Genomic DNA, 20,113 nt, shown 5'->3' with positions numbered 1-20,113 from the left:
TGTGTTCAATTCGGCACGAAGCTTGTCGAGTCTGTCCTCAGCGAATATGAATTCCCTCACTGTCCTGTGAAATGAGATACCTCCCATGCAGAAGGATGAGATCAGCTCCTTGCTGTTCTGCTCGAATGTCCATGTGGGGTTGAGCGTTGGCAGAGTAATAAGTCCACGGCATCTGCTTTGAAGAATTCGTTTCAACGAAATACAGCTTTCTATCTTGCTCCGATCGGTGAGGTATGGTATGTTTTGGAGCAGCGGCTCCTTCACCATTTGGATAACGATTGTCATCTTTAAGAGGGTGCGGGACACGTAGTGCTGTAGTATCTGCAAGTAATTGATCGTTTCCCGAATATACTGTTTTGGAATCTTGGAGAGTATCCTGCTGTACAGCTCTTCCAGGTCTAAAGGGAGTTCGCTGAAGAAACTCTCCTGTGCTATTGGGTCCCCAGCCTCGATCGCAAACACAGCTTCTGTTACTACTAGTCTTGCCCATATGAAGACACCTTCGGCCTTCCGTACGATATCGTTGCGCAGGTCGTCAACGACCTCCAGAATCGGATCGCCACGGAACAGGTCTCTAGTTATCGCCACAAAGCTTTCCGTGACAAACTTTTCGATGTCGCCAGAGGTGTAATCTTGGATTCTGAAGGACGGGTATCTACTAAGACCCATCTCGATTGCGGTTTCTGGGCGACTGGAGCACAATACTTTGAATCTCAGCGGACTAGTGGCTGGCAGTTCGGCCAACTTGCGCAAAAATCTCAGTGTGTCGTGTATCTTTGACGGTTCACATTCATCAAGTCCATCAACAACACAGAAGAAGGAGGTATTTCCTTCTTGTGCCCGAAGTATGTCGTCAAAAGTACCTTGAAGCTCCGGCTCCGTCCACATACTTGATACTCTCGAACCATCTCCAGATCGTAAATAGAGCTGCTGGTATCGAGCCTGAAGGCTTGGGATGGCCTCTGGCATTGCTACCAAGAGCTGTGATAAGAGACAATGAAGTAATCCAACAAATGTTCGTTCCGATGGGATGCCTAGTTCGTGGAAGAAAAAACTTATAACATTCGCAGGCTCCGTACCCAATGATGAGCCTATGTACTCTGGCGGCCCGGAGATGCCACTGATAAATTTCATCAAAGTCGACTTGCCAGCCCCAGGCTTCCCGCTGATCCAAAATAGACCTTCTTCATCAGAGAGCCAATCTACGAAGCCTGGTCCGCAGTATGCTTTGCGTTTCGCAATCCACTCGAATGTATCAACATGTCCCTCTTCTATCGATGCGTATCTTGGGTTTTCGGAAAATCGACGAAGACTCTGGACGATGTCTTGGAAGTAGTTAGCGATATTCAAACAAGTCATGGGAGACTTACCATTCTCCAATGGATCAATAGCCAAGGGCTGGGGTTCGTCCACTAAGAAGATCCCTGAATTAGTATCTACAAAGCCTCTGGATAGTCTTGTGAAGACCAGCGTACCTTTAAAGGGGTACGTTGGCAGGCACAGAGGGAGCCATCATCTCACATTTCTTCATTACAGGATCGCAAATCTTTTTTAGGTTCACTACCAAAACCCTGAACTCAGCTTTATCAACGGGGTTGTCAATGTTGAATCTGCAGACACCGCCATGGTTGGTCGCCCTTCCGAACGGGTGCTCCCGATTGCCAGGCAAACTTAGAACAGCGGACTCATAAGGAACAATCTGGATGACAATTAGCTCTCTTGGTGCTTCCTCCACACAGCTTCGGAAACTTACGGTATCAATAGTCTCGTAGAAAGATATGATTTCATATTTCTCCAACTGATGTTTCCAATTTTCTTTCGAGTGTCTGAGAATAGCGATCTATGTTCCACCGCAGCGAGGAGCTCACTCGATTTGTGTCCCCTCACACCATTCGCAATGTTGGCACACAAGCGCCCAAACGAGATCTTAAGTCTAGCAGCTGGTCCACAGTGTGGTGTGCCCATGAACACCAAAGCGAAAGTCGAGTCAAGAATGTCACGATGTTTGGGGTTTATAGCTGCGTTCACAAGGCTCTGCTTGATGAGAATCCCCCCGAGGCTGTGACCGATGAGTATGAGAGGTCTGCGAGAGCACTCGTATCTCTCTGTCCACAGGTACTCGAGAAGTATTGACGCCTCATTGCTGAACGTGGTATTGTTTGACTCAAATACAGGACTCGAGTTGTATGTGTACAGCATTATACGTGCACGTTCGAATTCTTTCGGAAGGTATTCTTCGAGCCAGAGGTGCCCATCTTTGCGCCAGGTTTCGAAACCATGGTCTCGGTTGTTGTAAGGGTTCAAGCCATGAATGGCGATGATACTAGATAGTAACTATTAGCGGGGTATCTGCTGCTGGTTGGGCGTCGTGTCCAGCCTTCGAAAAACGCCTGAGAAATGACGATTGAAGGATTGCAAGATACTTGCATAGTGCATATTAGACAAGGCGTACTTACTCTAAAGCAGGCTCCAGATCACCCTTTCCTCCTTTACCGTTGTACACAACGTTGATCGGCTGTAGTGAGTTAGTAAAATACAGACAGGAGGCTAACATCAGAAGCATACCATAGTGTAGTCAAGCAAACTGTGAGTACAATAGAATGTTTAGAAGGACAGAACAGCATATGTATAGGAGAGGATTGAGATGGTGTGGCATTGCAGTGGGGCTGTACACGTATCAGTCGTCTCCAAGGAGGTCGATAGAAATGGCCTCCTGCAGAACTGCAGGCGGCAAGTTTGATAAAGAAAAGATGTGTCTGGCAGCCACCTGAAACGTATCAGGCATATCACGGGAGCGCCTGTCCTGAACCTCCAAGCATCAACTGCTGCCAACCGCTCAACCCTCCAAACAAACAGAAGCCCCCACGCCTGGCCTGGCCGGACCCCAGCGCATATTGTTTGGGGGCGAGACATCAACGTTGAATGATTGGAAAGCTAGTCTCAACCCATGCGTATCTTGTGTCACTGTCAGCAGATGAGAATGTAAATGGCTGCGAAGCTATCAAGAGAATGACAATGGGTATCTAGATATTTATGAATGCCGCCATCAAGTTTTGGGATAAAGAAGTCTAGCAACGTAACGCTCTGTAAAGCATCAGAGGCACATCGCTGCAAGTGTTCCTATCTCCAAGGTAGCGCGATTTTCTCCCGTCACAGAAGCTGCTTGGCCAATCGGCTTCTAAAACTGACGCCAGTGCATCAACTTCTTTCTCTTGTCGCACCTGAGCTTGACATCTATGTAGGGTCTTACCGCCCAGAGACGTCCGGAACTACCAAGCTCTTCATCTAGGAAATGTGGAGACGATAAGCTGTCAACCTTGGTCCGCTGGGATTTTGATCTGTTTTTTGATGCCACGAAAACTAGCGAGGCGCTGAGGCACACTTCGACCTGCACATTGGCCTTCATCGCCAGGAAATTCCGAAAAGTTTCCCTTTGCTCTTGGCCGGACTGTCGAGTGCAGCATCGGCGTTCTCGAGGTATATCCTCTGGTGGCCCTTGACGTCCAGTGTGAGATACTTGTAGACATATTCTCCTCCAGATTCGCTTTCCGTCGACGGCTTAACCTTGTGCAAGTTGACGACGCCCTTATTCAAAGGTCCTTCCACCTTTGTTCATTCAGCCCTGACAGCAGAGTAAGGGTTAGGGGGCATACATTGAAATGCATGATCAAATGCTCTCTGCCATATTGGTCCTTTCGTGTAGTAGATGCTATCGGTCTGGCTCTAGCCCACTTGTTCCATGTTGGCTCTCCATAGGCAGTAATCTTCTTGCTGTCTCCAAGCAGGTCCGTACATCTTGCGTCCTTCTTGACTTTGTTCACAGCTTTGTTGAAGTGTACAGTTTTGCTATCGAGAGAGAAAACCTCCGTGTACATGACATACGCTACGCCTCCCTGTCACTGGTTAGCAGCTGTGCCTGTGATGCTTCAAGAAACCAACTGTTAAAACGGCTCCGAGAAGAATGAAGCTGAAATTGAATGTTTGCTGAGTCGTCCTTGCTGCTTTTTCCCCCGTCGAGAGCTCTCCCCATGCGACTCTGCCGTCATCGTTAAATGGTGTTACTGTTTTTCTTTTTGGCCGAGGAGTAGTGCTTGTTGTTCCTAGACCAGTCTGTGTTGCATAAAATCGCGCCGCAAGGATTGGCCGAAAAGTGGTTGGGCATTTCAGCAATATCGGATGTCGGAGGGAGTTCATGTTAGTCTTTTGATTTATTCCTGGCGGAAAACACTCGCGTTCAAGCTCCAAGTGAAGTTGCAGCTGAAATTGAAGTTCGAAGGCCCTGAAGCTTGAAGCTTGATGTGGGGAAAAGTGCTAGGCTGTTTTAGCACAAGCGGTCCAAGGCTTGGCAAGATGGGAATCCCAATCGACAATCTGGCCCGCTCCTTTCCTCGATATATTTCAACCTCAGCGCCCCTCGAAAGGAGAACCTCTCAACACAACAAAAGCACCTCGTCGTTCATATGCCACGCCACACCTGATAGCGACAACTGCTTCAGTGGAGCCTAAAGTCTTCGTCATGTCCACATCCACGCCAGAACAGGAAATGGCTCAGGCTCAAGCGGAGCGAAGCAAGTACATCCTCACAGAACAAGAGCGCACGGCTATTTTCGCAAAACTCAAGAAGAAGTCTGCGAACAAAGTGAGTGTACCTGGATCCAGCTAGTCATGTTCTCGTTGTGCTCAGGGGCGCCGTGTGCGCTTCTACGCCACTAGCTTATGAGTTGAGGCGTATTGACCCAATTCCGCAGGTATGCTTCGATTGCAAAACGAGCAACACCTTGTGGTGCTCGACAAACCTAGCACTCTTTCTTTGTGAAAACTGCGCAGGGAAGCACCGAAAGTCAGGCATCGACTTCAGTTTTATCCAATCTCCAACTTTTGATGGTATGGGCCCAAAACGCTGCGAGGAAGATATCAAGTAAATAACATCTCCAGAAAAAAAATGGACTTGGGACCTTATACGACTACTGAAAGTTGGAGGCAACGAATCTGCAGCGCAGTTTTGGTTAAACATGCGCGGGCGTGCTTTGCTCAACACCCTAGACCATGATGCTAAGTATGAGACGGGCAAGCCTGTGGACGAGGGAATCTGCAAGCTATACACTAAAGAACTTATTACTCGTGCGCGAGCAGATGCTGCTCAACAGTGAGCTAGCTCTATTTCGTCGCCTCTAGAACAGTGTACTGACATCATTCAGACTGGCTGCTGCAAAAACCGACGAGGAGAAGGAGAATTCCCACGTCGTATACATCACCGATGTTATGGGCAATGGTCCTGCTGACAAACCCGAAAAAGAGTTCTTCTCTGAGTTCGACACGCCGAATATCAGAAAGCCAACACCTCCTACTTCTCGCACCGCAACACCCGCAGTTATTGGCCGAACGCCATCACCCTTCCTCAATGCGGGAAATAAGAATGGAAAAGGGGACGGGAATGGCATTGCACGAACCGCATCTCCTTTGGCAGGAGGTACTGCGCTAACTGCAAATCGAACCACCTCTTCTGCTGCCTTGCGCAAGGGAACTGCGATTGGATCAGGACCACGGAAAGCGAACGTGTTGGGAGCTAAGAAGACAAAGCTGGGGGCGAAGAAGGTTACGGGTGAGGTTATCGATTTTGACGCTGCCGAACGAAAGGCGAAGGAAGAAGCCGAGAGAATTGCAAAGCTGGGCTACGATCCAGATGCTGAAGAAGCCCCCGTTACCCAGAAGGCGATCACTGCCAAAGCTGCAGATCTCCCGAGCATAGCCTCTCCTACTCCAATCAGTCCCAGCGCTAGAGGGCGTAATAACAGCGATGTCGAGCGACTTGGAATGGGAATGGGACGACTTGGATTCGGCCAAGTTGGTGGCAGCAAGCCCGCTGCAGCTCCCAAAAAGATGGGTGGATTTGGCTCTGTCGGTCCAGCCAAGGCAGAAGGTGAGAATGGAAGTTGATGTCAAATTGTTTTGCGCTAACGAATGTAGATGATGACCAAAAGTATGCTCGTCAAAAGTTTGGGGCCCAGAAAGGTATATCATCAGACGAATTCTTCCAGAAAGGCGCGTTCGACCCAAACGCGCAGTCTGAGGCCAAAACCAGACTACAAGGATTTGAGGGTGCTACATCTATCTCATCGAACGCATATTTTGGTAGGCCAGAGGAGGAGGATGCTGGGGAGGACTATGGTGACTTGGAGAGTGCTGCGAAGGACTTTGTGCGCAAATTTGGTTCCACTGCAGGCGATGATTTGGAGAACCTTACGCAAGCTCTGGGCGAGGGAGCCTCCAAGTTGCAGGGTGCTATCAGAAGCTATCTCAACAGCTAGATGACCTACAGCAGGAAAAGTGGAGGTATTCTGATCTGAAACATGAGATGGATGAAGTCTGACGTTTGGCTTGAGTAAGAAGTGACATGTAGATCTTGTGTGAGGGAAGCTTGCCACAAGAATGAGAGCAGCAGAAGTAGTATGCGCGAGCCGAAATTGTCTTTTGCAGTTTGCTTGCGGTTTAGATTGTAGTTCTCAACTTAATGGAAACACAAGATGTTGACCTGAAGATGGCTTTGAAATAACACAGTCGTGGCTGGAAAGTAAACATAGCAGCGGAAGACCCACCCAGGTACCTTTGATCTTCTTTGTTAAGTTTCAGTGCCTGGCACTTACACGGCTGTGCATACTCAGCCAAAACTTTCTATTTACAGACGAAGGGAGGCCAAGAGCAGGATGAAGTTCAAGACCTGTCAGAATTGAAGCCATTCAGAACTGGAAGCAAAAATAAAGTTTCTCACAACCAAGTTTCACAGTAGTAGGTGCGGGCCGGCACAAACCAGTGGCCAGGAACAACTGCCACGCCGAACCCCTGAAATCCCATCCACAACGGCGCTCGATCCCGCAGGGATACCGCTCGCTTCCAGCCTGTTTTCAATGATCGCCAGACGTTTGCCAGCTTTTTCCTCACGCATGACGTAGATTCCGTTATATACGACGAGTCAATAACGACGACGTTCATGCCAGCACAACCTCCACAACCAAGCCCCACGGGCCAGCCACCCGTATTCCTGGAGATTGGATGAGGAGCTGGCCAGGTGAGTCAAACATGCCATCTTGATTGATCGGATGGAATGTGGCAGGGCAGCCCTTGCGCGGCAGGGGAGAGGCCTTGCTGGCGGTTGGGTATTTTCCTTTATTGGAATGGAAAATGTGCTTTGTTAGGTATGGCGTCTTGAGAATGATGTCGTTTGTTAGACATCTTGATTTGGCTCAAAGGGAGAATCGCGGTAGGTACATTCACTGGCAGGGCTAGCAGGATAAGTACTGGCTGGAGGAACTGATGAACTGCTTTTGTTTTCTCTCACTAGCAATACTACTCTGACCAGTTACTACTCACCACTCAAAAGTTTCTTACTAGATTGTCTACTTGCAAGCGCGGTACTCGATATGAGGATCACAGCTCTCTTCCCACTGGCTTGTGCCATTGTGGGGTTCGTCCTCTCTATGCTCTGTCTCTTTGCGGGGAGCAAGAAGAGCTTTATGGAAGAATACAACATTATCACAGTACGTTTCATCTCTCGCAGACTCCAGTCCATGAAACTAATCTTTCTCTACAGCTCAACACATCGACACTCGGCCACAATATCCTTGGATCAGACGACCCAAGTCCCACAACGACTGCATCTGCCGCAGCAGCAACAGCTACTTCAACCGCCGACAAGATCGGAGATTGGTTCACGGATATCAAGGAAAATGTCACGGATACAATCGAAAATGAGTTCAACGAGCTGGTGGCAGACGTCGCGGATAAGCTGGCGCAAGAACTTGGCATTCGACAATGGTACAGCTTGCATTTGCTGGACATGTGCGAGGGATACTACAAGCCCAATGCCACTGCCAAAGGCGCAAGCAAGAACGTAACATACTGCTCCAACAAGACTGCAATGTGTATGTCCTGGTTCCTCCCACCACAATCAACACTGCTGATATAGTTCCTCCAGATGATTTCGATCTCAACAAAGTCCTCAACCAACAACTCGAAGTCGGTCCCCTCAAGATCAATCTCTCTGATATCAACTGGCCCGACGACATCCAAAACGGCCTCGACACTCTCAACGTCGCCTTCAACGCCGTCTTCATCCTCTACGCCATCGGCATCGCCGCTGCAGGAATCGCCATCATTGCCTCCCTCGTCGCCTTCTTCATGCACGGCTCCCGACTCATCTCCTTCGGAAACTGGAGTCTCGCATCACTCAGCTTCCTCAGTCTGCTGGTCGCCTCTTCACTCGTCACATACGTCATGACGAGAGCCGTGCATATCATTAACAAGTATGGCAACGATGTCGGCGCGTATGCGTACAAGGGGACCAAGTACCTGATTATTACGTGGGTTGCGGTGGCGGTTATGTTTTTGGCGGCGACGGCGTGGGTGGTGGAGTTCTTTATTGGGAAGAGGAAGGAGAGGAGGGAGTATACGGAAAAGACGCATAGGTCGAGGGGGTGGGGGAGGTCGAGGAAGAGTGATGAGGCACATTTGAGGAGAGCGGGTGTTTGAATATGAGCTTGGAGAATATCATGATGCATTTCATGATGATACGAAATCACGATTACAGGATTGAAATGTTTGGTGAGCGAGCGATCGAGCGTTGGATTTTATCTTGGCGCATTGGAGAGCTTGGATATGATGGATTTGATACCGAGTCTGCACTGAGCTTTTCCTAAGCAAGGTGCAGGTCATTGTTGCTTTTCGCTTCTAATACCCTCAAGTTTACTGTTTACCTTCCATTTACCAAGAGAGTAGTACTAGATTCAGATAAATGAATTTGAAGTTCTCCAAAAGTTCGTCTTGAAGTATGAAGTCTATTTTCTTCGAATAATGCGAGAGGTGTCTGTCCGCTTCCCGACTCCTCAATTACTGTTCAGTTATCGCCAATCCAAAAATACAGCAAGTCAACACCGCGACACAAGATAACGCTCTTATTGCGCATCCACAATATAATATAAATGAGCCTCAACATATCCATATTCAACTTCCGAGGTCCAGACACTCAAAATTCAGAAAATCCAATTTGACTCCGAAAGCCACCATACGCCCCATGCTCAATCTCTCCCTTCTCATTTGCCAACCACACCTCAATTCCCAATCCCAGTAGCCAGATTGGCGATAGCGCACAGAGTGGACTAAATCAAGCTTATCGGAACCTACCTTGTCCAGCTGAATTTCTCAGGTCCTCTACGGAGGCAGTTCCTACAGCGCTGCACTTACAGCCGGCCTAGACTTCTCTGGAAGCAGTCACCGTTGTACTGTATTGCATGAAGAGAAGAGGCGAAGAGATGTGAGCTCAGGAATTGCGCACATTGCCACGATTTTGAGATCTCGCACCTACAGAATCCACACCAAGTCGGGCCCGGCACCCAGCTGCCGTGGCACTGCTTCAAACCAAGATCTGGTGGGCAGAGGTGGGGCAATCAAAGGGCAAGCTGATTCGCCGAACCAGTCCAGCTAGAGCCCGGTCTAGATGGAATGCGGGTTGGCACGTCACTAAATAGCTTCGAGCTACCTTGGGACCACTTTGGCCAGGCGCGTTTAAACTGACTTTCATATGGTGTTTAATTTCTCGCGACGACATCTCTTCTTTCCCCTCGGTTTTCACGAGAGTATCCCTTTGCGCGCGCATCTTCAATTGATCATCGCTACCTTCTTACGCGAAGGATATACTTTGTTGCTGTGAATTGGATAGGAGGGAAGTGGTGCGAATGTTCTGGAGGGCAATAACTAGTGCGTCATTACTCGACTGGCTGGTTGTTTGCGTTCCAATTGAGGGAGAGCTATCATAACAACAATAACAAACGAACATCATGGCATACAATCAACCCCAACACGGCGGAGAGGCAGACGCCTACTACCAGTCCGGGCAGGAGGATATCGGTTTGCAGAATCAGCAGAAGGGATATGGACAGCCAGGGCAATATCAAGGAGCTCCATACGATCAACAACAGCAGGGTGGATATCAGCAACAACCTTATCAACAGCCTCAAGGCCAATACCAGCAACAGCCATACCAGCAGCAACAACAAGGTCCTCCTCCACAGCAATACCCTCAACAGCCCCCGAACTATGGAAACAATTTGCCGCCGCAGAACGCGCCCAGTGGAAAGCTGTCAGGTTTCGAGCAGACTTTCAAGCTGGATAAACCGAAATATAATGATCTCTGGGCTGCGCTGCTGTTCCTGGCTACCTTCTTTGGATTCTGCGCTGTGTCGGGAATTGCGATACGTGGATATGTTGTTGGAGGAAGCGGGGGAATTTATGGTGGGAACCAGGTAGTTTCACTGAATTCAAACACGATTATCTTGTTGTAAGTTTCATTTTAGGCAGTTGGGTACATGTACTGACGGGAATAGCGCTTTTGTCCTGGCTGTGGCTTTCGTTACCTCGGCAGCTTACTTCTGGATCATTCGCGCCTTTACTAAGCAGTAAGTACTCCTCAAAACGGCAGTTCTGGATTTCTCTTGACATTCTCACAGGGCCATCTGGATCACGGGGATTCTTCAAATCGTCTTCGGAATCGGAACGGCTATTGTCTACTTTGCGCGCCACTGGTATAGCGCTGCGATCGTCTACCTTATCTTCTCCATATTCTATATCGTCTGTTTCATCTCCTGGATCCCTCGCATCCCATTCTCTGTATTGATGCTCCAAACCGTCATCGATGTCTCCAAGAACTACGGACATGTTTTCATGGTATCAGCCATTGGAGGTCTTATCGCTACTGCATTCGGCGCCTGGTTCTCTGTCACAATGGTCACGATCTACGTGCGTTACTACCCTGGAAATGCCAGCTGCAGTTCAGACGGCGGATGTAGTCAAGCAAAGGTCATCGGCCTACTAGTCTTTATCACATTCGCAGGATACTGGATCACGGAAGTCATCAAGAACGTCATCCACGTCACCATCTCTGGCGTTTATGGCTCGTGGTACTTCTGCGCCCAAAAGCCCGGCGGTGTTCCCAAGGGAGCTACGCGTGGTGCTTTCAAGCGCTCGATGACATACAGCTTCGGCAGTATCAGTTTCGGAAGCTTGCTAGTCGCTCTCATCCAATGCTTGCGTCAAGCCTGCTCCATTGCTCAGCAGAATGAAGCTGCGCAAGGTAATATGCTTGGAGCGGCGTTCTTCTGCTGCTTGCAGTGCTTCATTGGGATCTTGGATTGGGCTATTCAGTTTATCAACGAGTATGCGTTCTCGTACATTGCGCTGTATGGAAAAGCTTATATCCCTGCTGCTAAGGTAAGTTACTTCCCTCTCTGATTTATTTGCTTGCACCCGTACTGACTGAACTAGACTACATGGACCATGATGAAAGACCGCGGCATCGACGCCCTCGTCAACGAATGCCTCATCAACCCCGTCCTCACCATGGGCGCCGTCTTCGTGGCCTACCTCTGCTCCTTCCTCTCCTATCTCTACCTCTCCTTCACCGCACCAGACTACAACGAGGGCAATGCTTTCACCGCCGTCGTCATGGCCTTTGCGTTCCTTATCGGTCTGCAGATCGCTAATGTCTTCTTGGTGCCGATCAAGAGTGGTGTTTCGACGCTGTTTGTTGCTATGGCGTTTGATCCCGAGGTGCTGATTAATGAGTTTCCCGATTTGTGGCAGAGGTTGATTCATGTTTATCCGCATGTGCAGCAGGCGGTGCATGTTTGAACAAGAATTGTGAAGGAGGGAAAGGGAGAGATCTGTGGGGTATGGGTGAGGTGTGGAATGTAATGAAATGAACCTTGATTATGCAAGGACTGAATGAGAGGGAGAAAGAAAGTAAGGAAGGGGAAGGATGGGAAAGGCAAATACCCAAGGCGGGCGTTCTGGCTGCTGTGTTTCGCTCTCGATGCGTATCATGCTTGTTTACATGCTTACGCGCATGCAGAAAATCAGATATCTTAATGTACAGTACAGTATTAATGAATCGATTATTCCAAAGTCAACACTAAAAGCCCCTGTGCACTGCGTTTGTTATCGCATAATAGTGGATATTGGTCTGCTAAGAACATGAGTTTTGACAATATGAAGACTTATGCTAGATTTCAGACCAAGGTAGGCAAATGTTACCTTTGTCTCGATTTAAACTTCCATGTCATGGGATAAGTCAGAGCTGCCAAGTCGTGAAGGTATCAAGCCTCTCATTTTTATTTGCGCGAGAGAACACGACATACACAAAAATACACAACCTGTTTCCAACACAGACCGAGATCAAAATCATTTCAAGTCAAGAACGCCGACCTAACATGGAAGGGGAAATAGACGAAATTATCACTGAGTGAAATACTGAAAACGCATCGAACTGCAGCAGGGCAGACATCAACAGAGACACTGAAGGCAGCCGGGGTAGTAACGAGTTCACATGACCCACGTATGGGCAGGTCAAGTACCTAGGTATTGTCAGAGATCTCAAAATCAATCCAAGACGCCGAACATGCAACCCGAAACCCCAGCTGGGAATAATGTAAACAAAGCGCACGAGAACAGAAAGCAAGAGACGACTCCACCACAATGCAATGGGAGAGTCGAATCTCCAAAGCAAACACCAAAAAAAGAAGAAATCGTACACATCTCCCAAAAATCAAAGACCCGAATTCAGAAGGAGACGGAAAACACAAAAAGCAGGGAGGAAAACAAAATGACTATACGAAGTAGGTAGAACATGAACTCATCCAAGTTAGGATGCCACGGATTCTTCCGGCCGTTGGAATTCCTCGCCATCCAAACATGTGGATCAGCAGCATAGTCCTCTACAGATCGATGACCATCATCGTGCGTCGAAGTATTCGTGCCAGAAGCAGTAGCAGCAGCAGCAGAAAGACCAGAACGTGACGGAGAATCTGCGCTAGGTGGTTTGGCAGATTGAGTTCTCGGAGTCGGTGACTTGGAGGGCGCAGGAGACTTCGTATTTGGTGCCTTGGGAGAATCCACTTCCGGTGACTTCCATTGGGATCAGTGTCCGTATCGAGAGCGGTGAGCTCCAAGTGGGGCGACCCTCCGCAAAAGCATGCTGTGAAAATTAAATTAGTTTCGACGACTAGTAACTTGAAGAAAAGACTGTATCCAGAAAATTCCTGTACACTTGACGGGGAAGTTGATGGGGGAACAACAGCACGCTTGTTGTATCACAACACCATGTCCGAACCACTCATCGACAATTCTCGCTTAAAAGAGTGGATCGCTTGTTGACGCGCTTTGTTTACTTCAGAGAATTATAGAATTTGTACTCGGCTCGCGTATCTATATGCTAGAAATGGTATCCAAACTTCAATCCATATCATGAATAGCAAATTATCGGCCATGCCTCTGATATAATGCCACCTCTCACGACTTAGGCGAGTATGGCGGTAAAGGCTCGCCATTACTCTCCTCTGTCGACTCGTCATCGTCACCATCCAGCTCCTCGATTCTCGATCCTGAGCTTAACTCCTCGAATCGAGATTTTGGCTCTGATTTAACTGCCGGCTGTGTTATCGAGACATCAACATCCTCTCCCCCCTCGTCCCCCTCTCCTCCATCACTACCCTCACCCTTCCGAAAGAACGCCTTAAAAGCAGCCACGACATCAGAATGCCCCTCCTTAACCGCAGCATCAAATGCCGTCTCCCCAAGATGCTTCATCTCGTAATCCACACCCGCATCCAGCAATACCTTCACGACCTCGGCGCGTCCCCGAAACGCCGCAGTGTAGATCGGTGCGCCGAGCGTCACTGACGGTGCATTGATCTCCTCCATAGTCATGCGCTTTATAAGCTCTTTAACAAGACCCACATTACCGGACTCGCAGGCAAACACGAGGGGCGAGAGGTTGTATCGTGGCTTTGGGAAGACGGAAGCGCCGTTTTCGATGAGGTAGATTGCGAGAGTGGTGGCTTCGTCTTGGTCTCGCAGGCGAGCGGCCACGTGCGAGAGGGCTGTAGATCCGCCGGGTGCTGCTTGGTTGATGTCGAGGCCACGAGAGATCAGGAGCTCGAAGAATGGTTTGTCGGCAGCGTCGCCGGCCCAGAATGGAGGTCCGCAGCCACAGATATCTATGGCGTTGACGTCTGCGCCTTCTTGGACGAGGAATCTGGCGACGTCGGTATAATCACCGAAAAGAGCAGCGAGGAGGGCAGTGTTCCCTTCTTTGTCACGCAGTTCTAGGTGAGGGGACATGCCATCTGTTGTGGATCAATAAATTTTCGCAGAGTACCAAGAGGGAGAGGTGAACCAACCATGCTTGCCAGTATCGCTTACAACTTTCCCATCCGTACCAATCGTAGTCACTGTGTTAGTCGATGCCTTCAGTAAAATCTTGACAACATCCAACCATCCATTCTCTGCTGCGAGGTGAAGCGGGATCTGCATGTCCGTATTCCTTGCGGTGAGACTGGCTCCATGGTCTACCAGGATTTTAACGATGTCAAGCCTGCCATCCGAAGACGCACAGTGCAGTGGCTGATTATCAGCTTTATCTAACACATCTATAGAAGCGCCATAGTCGAGAAGAAGCTCGACCACTTCTGTGTATCCTCTGTGACATGCGATATGTAGTGGAGCCTCTCCCTCCTTCCCCATTGCCTCATTAGGATCACTCCCTGTTGCAAGAAATGCGAGAACTTCGGTATCCGTTCCAGAAGATACCGCGTCTAACATGCTTGAAGGTTTTGACTTAATCGGCGCAATTTTGAAGAGAGTTGAGAATAACGGCATGTCGAGCCCCTTACCACTGGCTCGATTTGCACCCTCTGAGACCACCAACTCTGTTGAATCTCCATATGCGTTCTCAGCTTGAACCTCACGCCTTGCAGCTATTTCCAGTGCAAACTTCAGTTCCGTGTGATTTTGCTTGTCAGCGAGCATCCACGGCTTCATGCCATCCCAATTTTCCAGGTCTGCCAGTGCCCCATTATCTATGAGGTGCCGAGCTGCGCTGACAGCTCCTCTCTCTGCTGCATAGTGGAGTGGTGTATTCCCAACACTTGCTCTCGCATTTACATCCGCCCCATGCTGTATCAATATACTCATAGTACCAATATGACCAGCTACGGTAGCTAGATGTAATGGAGTGACTTGGTCGATCAGTCCTGGTGCATTGACGTCTCCAAGCCGTCCAGTATCATGGAGGAGAAGAATCACCTCGGCCCGGTTATGTAATGCGGCGATGTGCAAAGGAAGAAGCCCACGGCTCGTTCGAGCCTGCAAAGCTTTGGCGAAAGCTTCGGCTCGTGGACTTTTTGCATTGCCCTGATCTGTCCAAAGTCTGACGCAAGCAATCTTTCCTCGAGAAACAGCTTGGTGAAGTGGCGAAAACCCGTTTTCGTTGAGAGTCTGCAGGTCGGGATCAAATTTGAAGATTTCCCTTATGCCTAGCACAAATCCAGTCGACGCTAGGAGGTGGAGAGCAGTCCATCGCCCTCCATTAAAGCAGTTGACTTCAGCTCCTCGATCCAAGAGTCTCTTGATAATTCTAGCTCGAGTTTCGGAAGACTGCTCGTCATAATGGTTGGCAGCAATCATGAGCGGCGTGTTACCAAGCGCGTCAATCACATTTACATCAATGTCCGCTATCTGTAGAAGCACATCTAGGACTCTAAGCATTTCATTGTCATCAGAAATGCTCCCTGGTCCTGGTCGCCGGATAGCTGCTGGTGGTAGTGGCGCGGGAGAGGAAGAAGCACTTATTGAATCAGTCATTGAAAGAGTACTTGGATTGGTATTTATCAGTGGCAGACGGCGCGGAGGAGCAAGCGGAGGAGAAGGGGCTATCTTTCCTGGATAGACAGCGGCATGTAGTACACTGAAGGTACGGAGATTCTTAGAATTCCACAAGGAGATATCTTTAGGTAGCAGAGCTCGGATAATCTCGTTTGTTGCTTGACCTCTGACAGCTAGTTGGAGTGGCAACTCTCCGGTCTTGTCCGGTAATATTTTCATTTCTTCGCTCTCATTGAGGATGAAAATGATTTCTTCTGGTATTGTCTGAACGTTACGCCTTCGTAAAACTGCGTGTAAAAGTGTATTTCCATGTTTATCAGTGGCTTTAGGATCGCATCCAATGCTGAGCAGACGCTTTAGCAACTCCACGTCACTTTGCTCAAGGGGATTGGCCGCACCAAGAAGCATATGAAGTATCGATATCTCATCTTTTCTAACTGGGTTTTGGAGAGGACTAACGCCTCTGCCGAGGATAACGCCAACGATCTCTGACCTGCATGTGCGTGCGCACAATGCCAAATGAAGCAGAGTGAGACCTTCAGTGAGAATGTCAAGGTCAATCCCAGGAGACTTGAGTAGAAAGTTGACTGCCTCCAAGTTTCCATATAGAATGGCAAAGGCGAGGGCAGGCCCCTTACGAACTTTCAGTCTGCGATCCTCGTGAGCGACAACGACATTGACATTGACACCATATTTGAGGAATTCTTCAAGAGCATCACAGCAATTTGCTTTTGCTGCTAGAATGAAAGCTTCCTCGATACGCTTGATAAGCTTTTCGTTGCCCCTAGGACAGTAGTCCAGCAATAGCTTTATCATATCTGCATATCCAGATTCAGCTGCAGCTGGGATGCATTCATGTAAAATTTCAGGATCAACACCTTTTTCAATGCAGTTCTTGATCAGATGTGTTTGTCCATTCTCTGCTGCAGAGACAGCAAAGTCCACAGTAATACTGGCAAAATCGTGCGGATTTTCCTTCGTCGCCAGCGTGGAGATTAGCTCTTGGTCAGAAGTCTCATTGCCATGAGTAGTGATATATGCAATCATTTTGCTTCTGGATTCGAGGTCCAACAACTTGGATTCTGGGTGGTTGAGGGCATCTCGAAAGAGAGCGACAAGCATGCGCTCTGGACTTTCCGCGGAGTCCGAGCCAGTGAGGTGGCTCGATGCATTGCTGGATCTCCTTATTATTGCTGACCTCCCTTCACCATAGTCTGGACGTGGTGGTAGAGGGGGCAGCGGCAAAGCTTTACGAATGGGTCGCCCTGATTCGCGCTGGACGATGAAAGTTGACCAGACAGAAGATTCTGCACATGAAGAAATACAGTTTGCTTCAAGGAGTTGTCTGAATACGGCACAGCAACATTCAACATCTCTAGAAGCAATATCCAAGGCGAGTGACATGGGCGTTCGTATAACCTTCCTGGGGAGGGAATTATCATCCCGACCAACAAGTGAATCGTGCCCGCTGAAGTTCACGTCTCCAATGGCACCATGTGATAGCAACAAACGAACGAGCTTGTTCTTCGCCGTGAAGGCTGTCATGTAACCAATGCCTCTAATCGCGCCGATCAATGGTGTACCGAGGGTAGCATCATTGAAATTGAGATCGCAGCCATGTGTATCCAAGAGCCAACTGCAGATATGTACCAGCTGCAGAGCGGCAGCCACATTCAAAGTTGGGGCGGTTGGTGCTTCGACATTGTATGGACCGTGTTCAGCCCACCAGATGTGTAGCCATAAGACGAAATTTGAGGATTTTTCAGGGTTGAAGAGCCGCTGTGTCAAGTCATGGTAGTGTTCATCATCTTCGATTTCTCCGTAATTGGCATGCGATAACCACTCCTGACAGCAATATTTCAAGAAAGGAAGTTCGTCTGCCTTGTCTATGATGCTTTTTGAATCTCTCAAATCCCAATGCCAGAATTCTGGGAACTGAAGGTACGTGAGGCAGACTTTGGCAATGATACCCTGGGATTCAGGCTCATTCAAGTAGAAGTCTCGAAGCTCCGGGATGGCTAAAAGCTTCTCGTCTGTCAGGAATTCTTCCACGGTAAAGTGAGAGAATGACAAGATCCCAGTCTGTTCGTTCTTTGTGACCAAACTGGAGCACCATTTCAGGATGCTATCCTGATCAGAGATGTCGTCTTCATCGATAGATCTTGACCCGATCTCAACAGCCACAGCGGTAGCAATGGTGTCAACATGTAATGGAAACTGAGCTAGATGAATCCATCGTAGGGTCCTCTCAACTAAACGCCGATTACCAGCGGTGCTCTTAGCGACTCGGTTTAAAATTCTGGTGTAGGTCTCAAACAGATCGGCAGGCAAGGTCTCCAGGGCCCGCCGTCGTTCTTTATCAGTGCTAAGGGTGCAGAGATAGTCAAGTTGACATTTTGCCCACTGGAACCTATACCGGGTAAGCATTTGTGGATTACTGCTAAGGAGGCGAGGTGCTTACATTCCATTAGCTTTGGATATAATTCCGTTAATAATAACCTCTTTCAGGGCAGGATCTCGCATTCGTAGGGATTTATTCTTCATGCGCAATTCAATCACGGCAGCAACATACAACTCTAAGTCGTTGCTTCGAGCAGCAATAGACATCCCTTCGAAAGACTCGAAATTCCGGCGAATGTCGATCTCGTCTCGGCTTGTGTAGACAATCTTTATGGTGCCATTTTCTGGTGCATTCAGAGTTGAAAGCAGATGCATTGTAGAGCTTCGCTCTTGAGGGTCGGAACTTTCGTCGAGACCATCAATCACCACCATCACACATTCAAAACATTTCGAAATCCGGCTGAGTAACTCGCCGAGTTGCTCACAAGTCGGTAACACGGGATGCTTGGACTTTTCATTACATTCACGGTAGAATGACTCTAGTTCTTCGAAAGCATCTTCGGAACTTGCGCAGAGCTGCCTAATCAACGAGCCCAAAATGTTAGAGAGCAGTTGTGTCTCTGGTAATCGATATTCAACATAGAAATATGCAATAGCATGGTCTGGCTTCGTTGCAGCAAGCATCTTAGCTTCTTCGATGACAGCGGATCTTGGTACTGTTAGATCTGAGTTGGGTCGATGAGCATACAAAGAACACATACGTTAAGATCGTTTTACCCGCACCAGCTAGAAACGTTTGTTAACTTGCATCCAAATTCCAACTCAACAACACAATGGATCTTACGTATTCCATATAGCCAAATGCCTGAATTTGGTTCTGAGATCCACTTCTTGAACTCCGGAGACTCGAAGAACCACAACACGGTATTCGGATGTCTCAGACTTTTGGCATTACGGTGTTTTTCGTAAGGAGTAACTGTGGAACACCACCCAAACACTGCTTTCTTGCGCTCATCTTGAGCTAGGTCAGCAAGAACCGCTCCCGATCCAGGCAAGTACTTACCTTGTTCGTTCTCCCCCTTTTCCTCCGCCATCTTCTGCAATCTCATCTGCACATCTTCGACTGCTTCTGTCAAATCTGTTTGAGTCGACAAAGCATTTACCAATGCAGTGCTGTGCATGTGTCAATAAAGCTACGATAGAGTGACACGGGGAGCTCACAGCCCATCAGCTGTCAACGCATCAGCTAGGTCTCGCTTGTTTCTGGCGATCCTTTCAACAAGCTCTTTGGTCTCTGTAGCTTTAAATGGCCAGAGTAATTTGATTTTGAAAGCAGTAAGTTTTGTGGCGGAGTCCAAGTCAAGCTTGCTCAACGACTTCTTCAAGTAATCAAGGTTTTGCCGACATGTTTGAAAATGGTCAAGCTGTGGCATATTGGCTGGTCCTAGAATCTTGTCAGCCATGTAAATTGTGACAGCCAATTGAGAAGCGTACCCAGCGGCTGCTGGCCATGTTCTAGACATGTTGCTAGAAGTTTCAGGCTGTTCAAGACTCCATAGAGGCTCTGGACCTCAATCAACAGCGCCCTGATTTCTGACTGTGAGCTTTTCACGAGAGTGTAATATTTGGAGATCTTGAAGGCGAGAACATCAGCAAGACTGATCAAGCCAGCGATGCCGCTTGCAACCCCAAGAACCTCCATTCGAGTTCACGTGCGCTGCTTTCATGCGACGTTCGACAAGATTCCGACGTTGCAGATGAGCCGTGTCTTCAGAGGACAGGATCAGGTCAAGTCTTATTCCACTTCCGGGCTGGACAGGACTTGTCGTCGATTCCTTCCCAGCGTTGTCGTCAAGGCGCTGAAATGAAGCAGATTCATCTTTGCGTGCGGCTAGGCTGATAATTATATCGTGACTGTCGCAGGCGCCCACCCCACCCTGCACAAGCCATCTCAGCCGCAATGCCATTTCTGCAATAATGGGTGAGTCGTATGCAGGCTGAGCGACGAAGATTGGCTGTGGTGTGGAAGGATGAAGACAAGGCTCCGGGGTGAGGTTGACACTAT

At 48.7% G+C, this 20,113-nt stretch overlaps 5 protein-coding genes across 6 annotated transcripts; 3 read left to right on the top strand and 2 right to left on the bottom strand.

Annotated features, from left to right (window-relative positions):
* Positions 1-393: 393 nt before the first annotated feature.
* On the bottom strand, positions 394-4,233 carry TIM21 (mitochondrial import inner membrane translocase subunit tim21). Its single transcript, XM_058506228.1, has 8 exons — positions 3,940-4,233; positions 3,654-3,893; positions 2,566-3,606; positions 2,457-2,515; positions 1,754-2,323; positions 1,522-1,699; positions 1,371-1,412; positions 394-1,325 (listed from the first exon to the last, which is right to left on the bottom strand). Exons 1-3 carry the CDS (start codon positions 4,192-4,194, stop codon positions 3,403-3,405), a joined length of 699 nt encoding a protein of 232 aa, XP_058358753.1. The 5' UTR covers positions 4,195-4,233; the 3' UTR covers positions 394-1,325; positions 1,371-1,412; positions 1,522-1,699; positions 1,754-2,323; positions 2,457-2,515; positions 2,566-3,402.
* Positions 4,234-4,252: 19 nt separating this feature from the next.
* On the top strand, positions 4,253-6,538 carry GLO3_1 (ADP-ribosylation factor GTPase activating protein, ER-Golgi transport). Of its 2 annotated transcripts, none has more exons than XM_058506227.1 (4): positions 4,253-4,639; positions 4,749-4,884; positions 4,936-5,146; positions 5,199-6,538. In XM_058506227.1, the coding sequence occupies exons 1-4, from the start codon at positions 4,517-4,519 to the stop codon at positions 5,935-5,937; spliced, it is 1,209 nt and encodes a 402-aa protein (XP_058358752.1). In that variant the 5' UTR covers positions 4,253-4,516; the 3' UTR covers positions 5,938-6,538. The 2 variants fall into 2 exon arrangements, with proteins under 2 accessions (XP_058358752.1, XP_058358751.1); XM_058506226.1 differs by having other exon boundaries at positions 4,936-5,920; positions 5,968-6,538.
* Positions 6,539-7,418: 880 nt separating this feature from the next.
* ONS95_012587 (uncharacterized protein) lies at positions 7,419-8,526 on the top strand (the record flags this gene model as incomplete). The annotated part of the gene is made up of 3 exons (XM_058506225.1): positions 7,419-7,535; positions 7,589-7,919; positions 7,973-8,526. 3 exons carry the CDS (start codon positions 7,419-7,421, stop codon positions 8,524-8,526), a joined length of 1,002 nt encoding a protein of 333 aa, XP_058358750.1.
* Positions 8,527-9,830: 1,304 nt separating this feature from the next.
* Positions 9,831-11,679, top strand: PNS1 (putative choline transporter, neither null mutation nor overexpression affects choline transport; the record flags this gene model as incomplete). Its single annotated transcript, XM_058506224.1, has 4 exons — positions 9,831-10,330; positions 10,377-10,448; positions 10,500-11,259; positions 11,314-11,679. 4 exons carry the CDS (start codon positions 9,831-9,833, stop codon positions 11,677-11,679), a joined length of 1,698 nt encoding a protein of 565 aa, XP_058358749.1.
* Positions 11,680-13,335: 1,656 nt separating this feature from the next.
* ONS95_012585 (uncharacterized protein) lies at positions 13,336-19,750 on the bottom strand (the record flags this gene model as incomplete). Its single annotated transcript, XM_058506223.1, has 8 exons — positions 13,336-14,171; positions 14,226-18,118; positions 18,170-18,757; positions 18,810-18,834; positions 18,893-19,063; positions 19,112-19,221; positions 19,270-19,492; positions 19,543-19,750. 8 exons carry the CDS (start codon positions 19,748-19,750, stop codon positions 13,336-13,338), a joined length of 6,054 nt encoding a protein of 2,017 aa, XP_058358748.1.
* Positions 19,751-20,113: the final 363 nt, after the last annotated feature.

This window comes from Cadophora gregata (genome assembly GCF_030347475.1).
Source record: "Cadophora gregata isolate MNR1 chromosome Unknown scaffold_6, whole genome shotgun sequence".
Lineage (NCBI taxonomy): Eukaryota > Fungi > Ascomycota > Leotiomycetes > Helotiales > Ploettnerulaceae > Cadophora > Cadophora gregata.
This window is presented reverse-complemented; position numbering and strand designations above follow the sequence as displayed.

Excerpts from the sequence above, each read along its gene's own strand:
- TIM21 (XM_058506228.1), bottom strand. The coding sequence starts at position 4,194 with ATGAACTCCCTCCGACATCCGATATTGCTGAAATGCCCAACCACTTTT. Across the intron at positions 3,894-3,939 it reads TTCTCGGAGCCGTTTTAACA|GGAGGCGTAGCGTATGTCAT; the intron begins GTTGGTTTCTTG and ends AACCAGTGACAG. Across the intron at positions 3,607-3,653 it reads ATTTGATCATGCATTTCAAT|GTGGAAGGACCTTTGAATAA; the intron begins GTATGCCCCCTA and ends GAATGAACAAAG.
- GLO3_1 (XM_058506227.1), top strand. The coding sequence starts at position 4,517 with ATGTCCACATCCACGCCAGAACAGGAAATGGCTCAGGCTCAAGCGGAG. Across the intron at positions 4,640-4,748 it reads AGAAGAAGTCTGCGAACAAA|GTATGCTTCGATTGCAAAAC; the intron begins GTGAGTGTACCT and ends CCAATTCCGCAG. Across the intron at positions 5,147-5,198 it reads CGAGCAGATGCTGCTCAACA|ACTGGCTGCTGCAAAAACCG; the intron begins GTGAGCTAGCTC and ends GACATCATTCAG.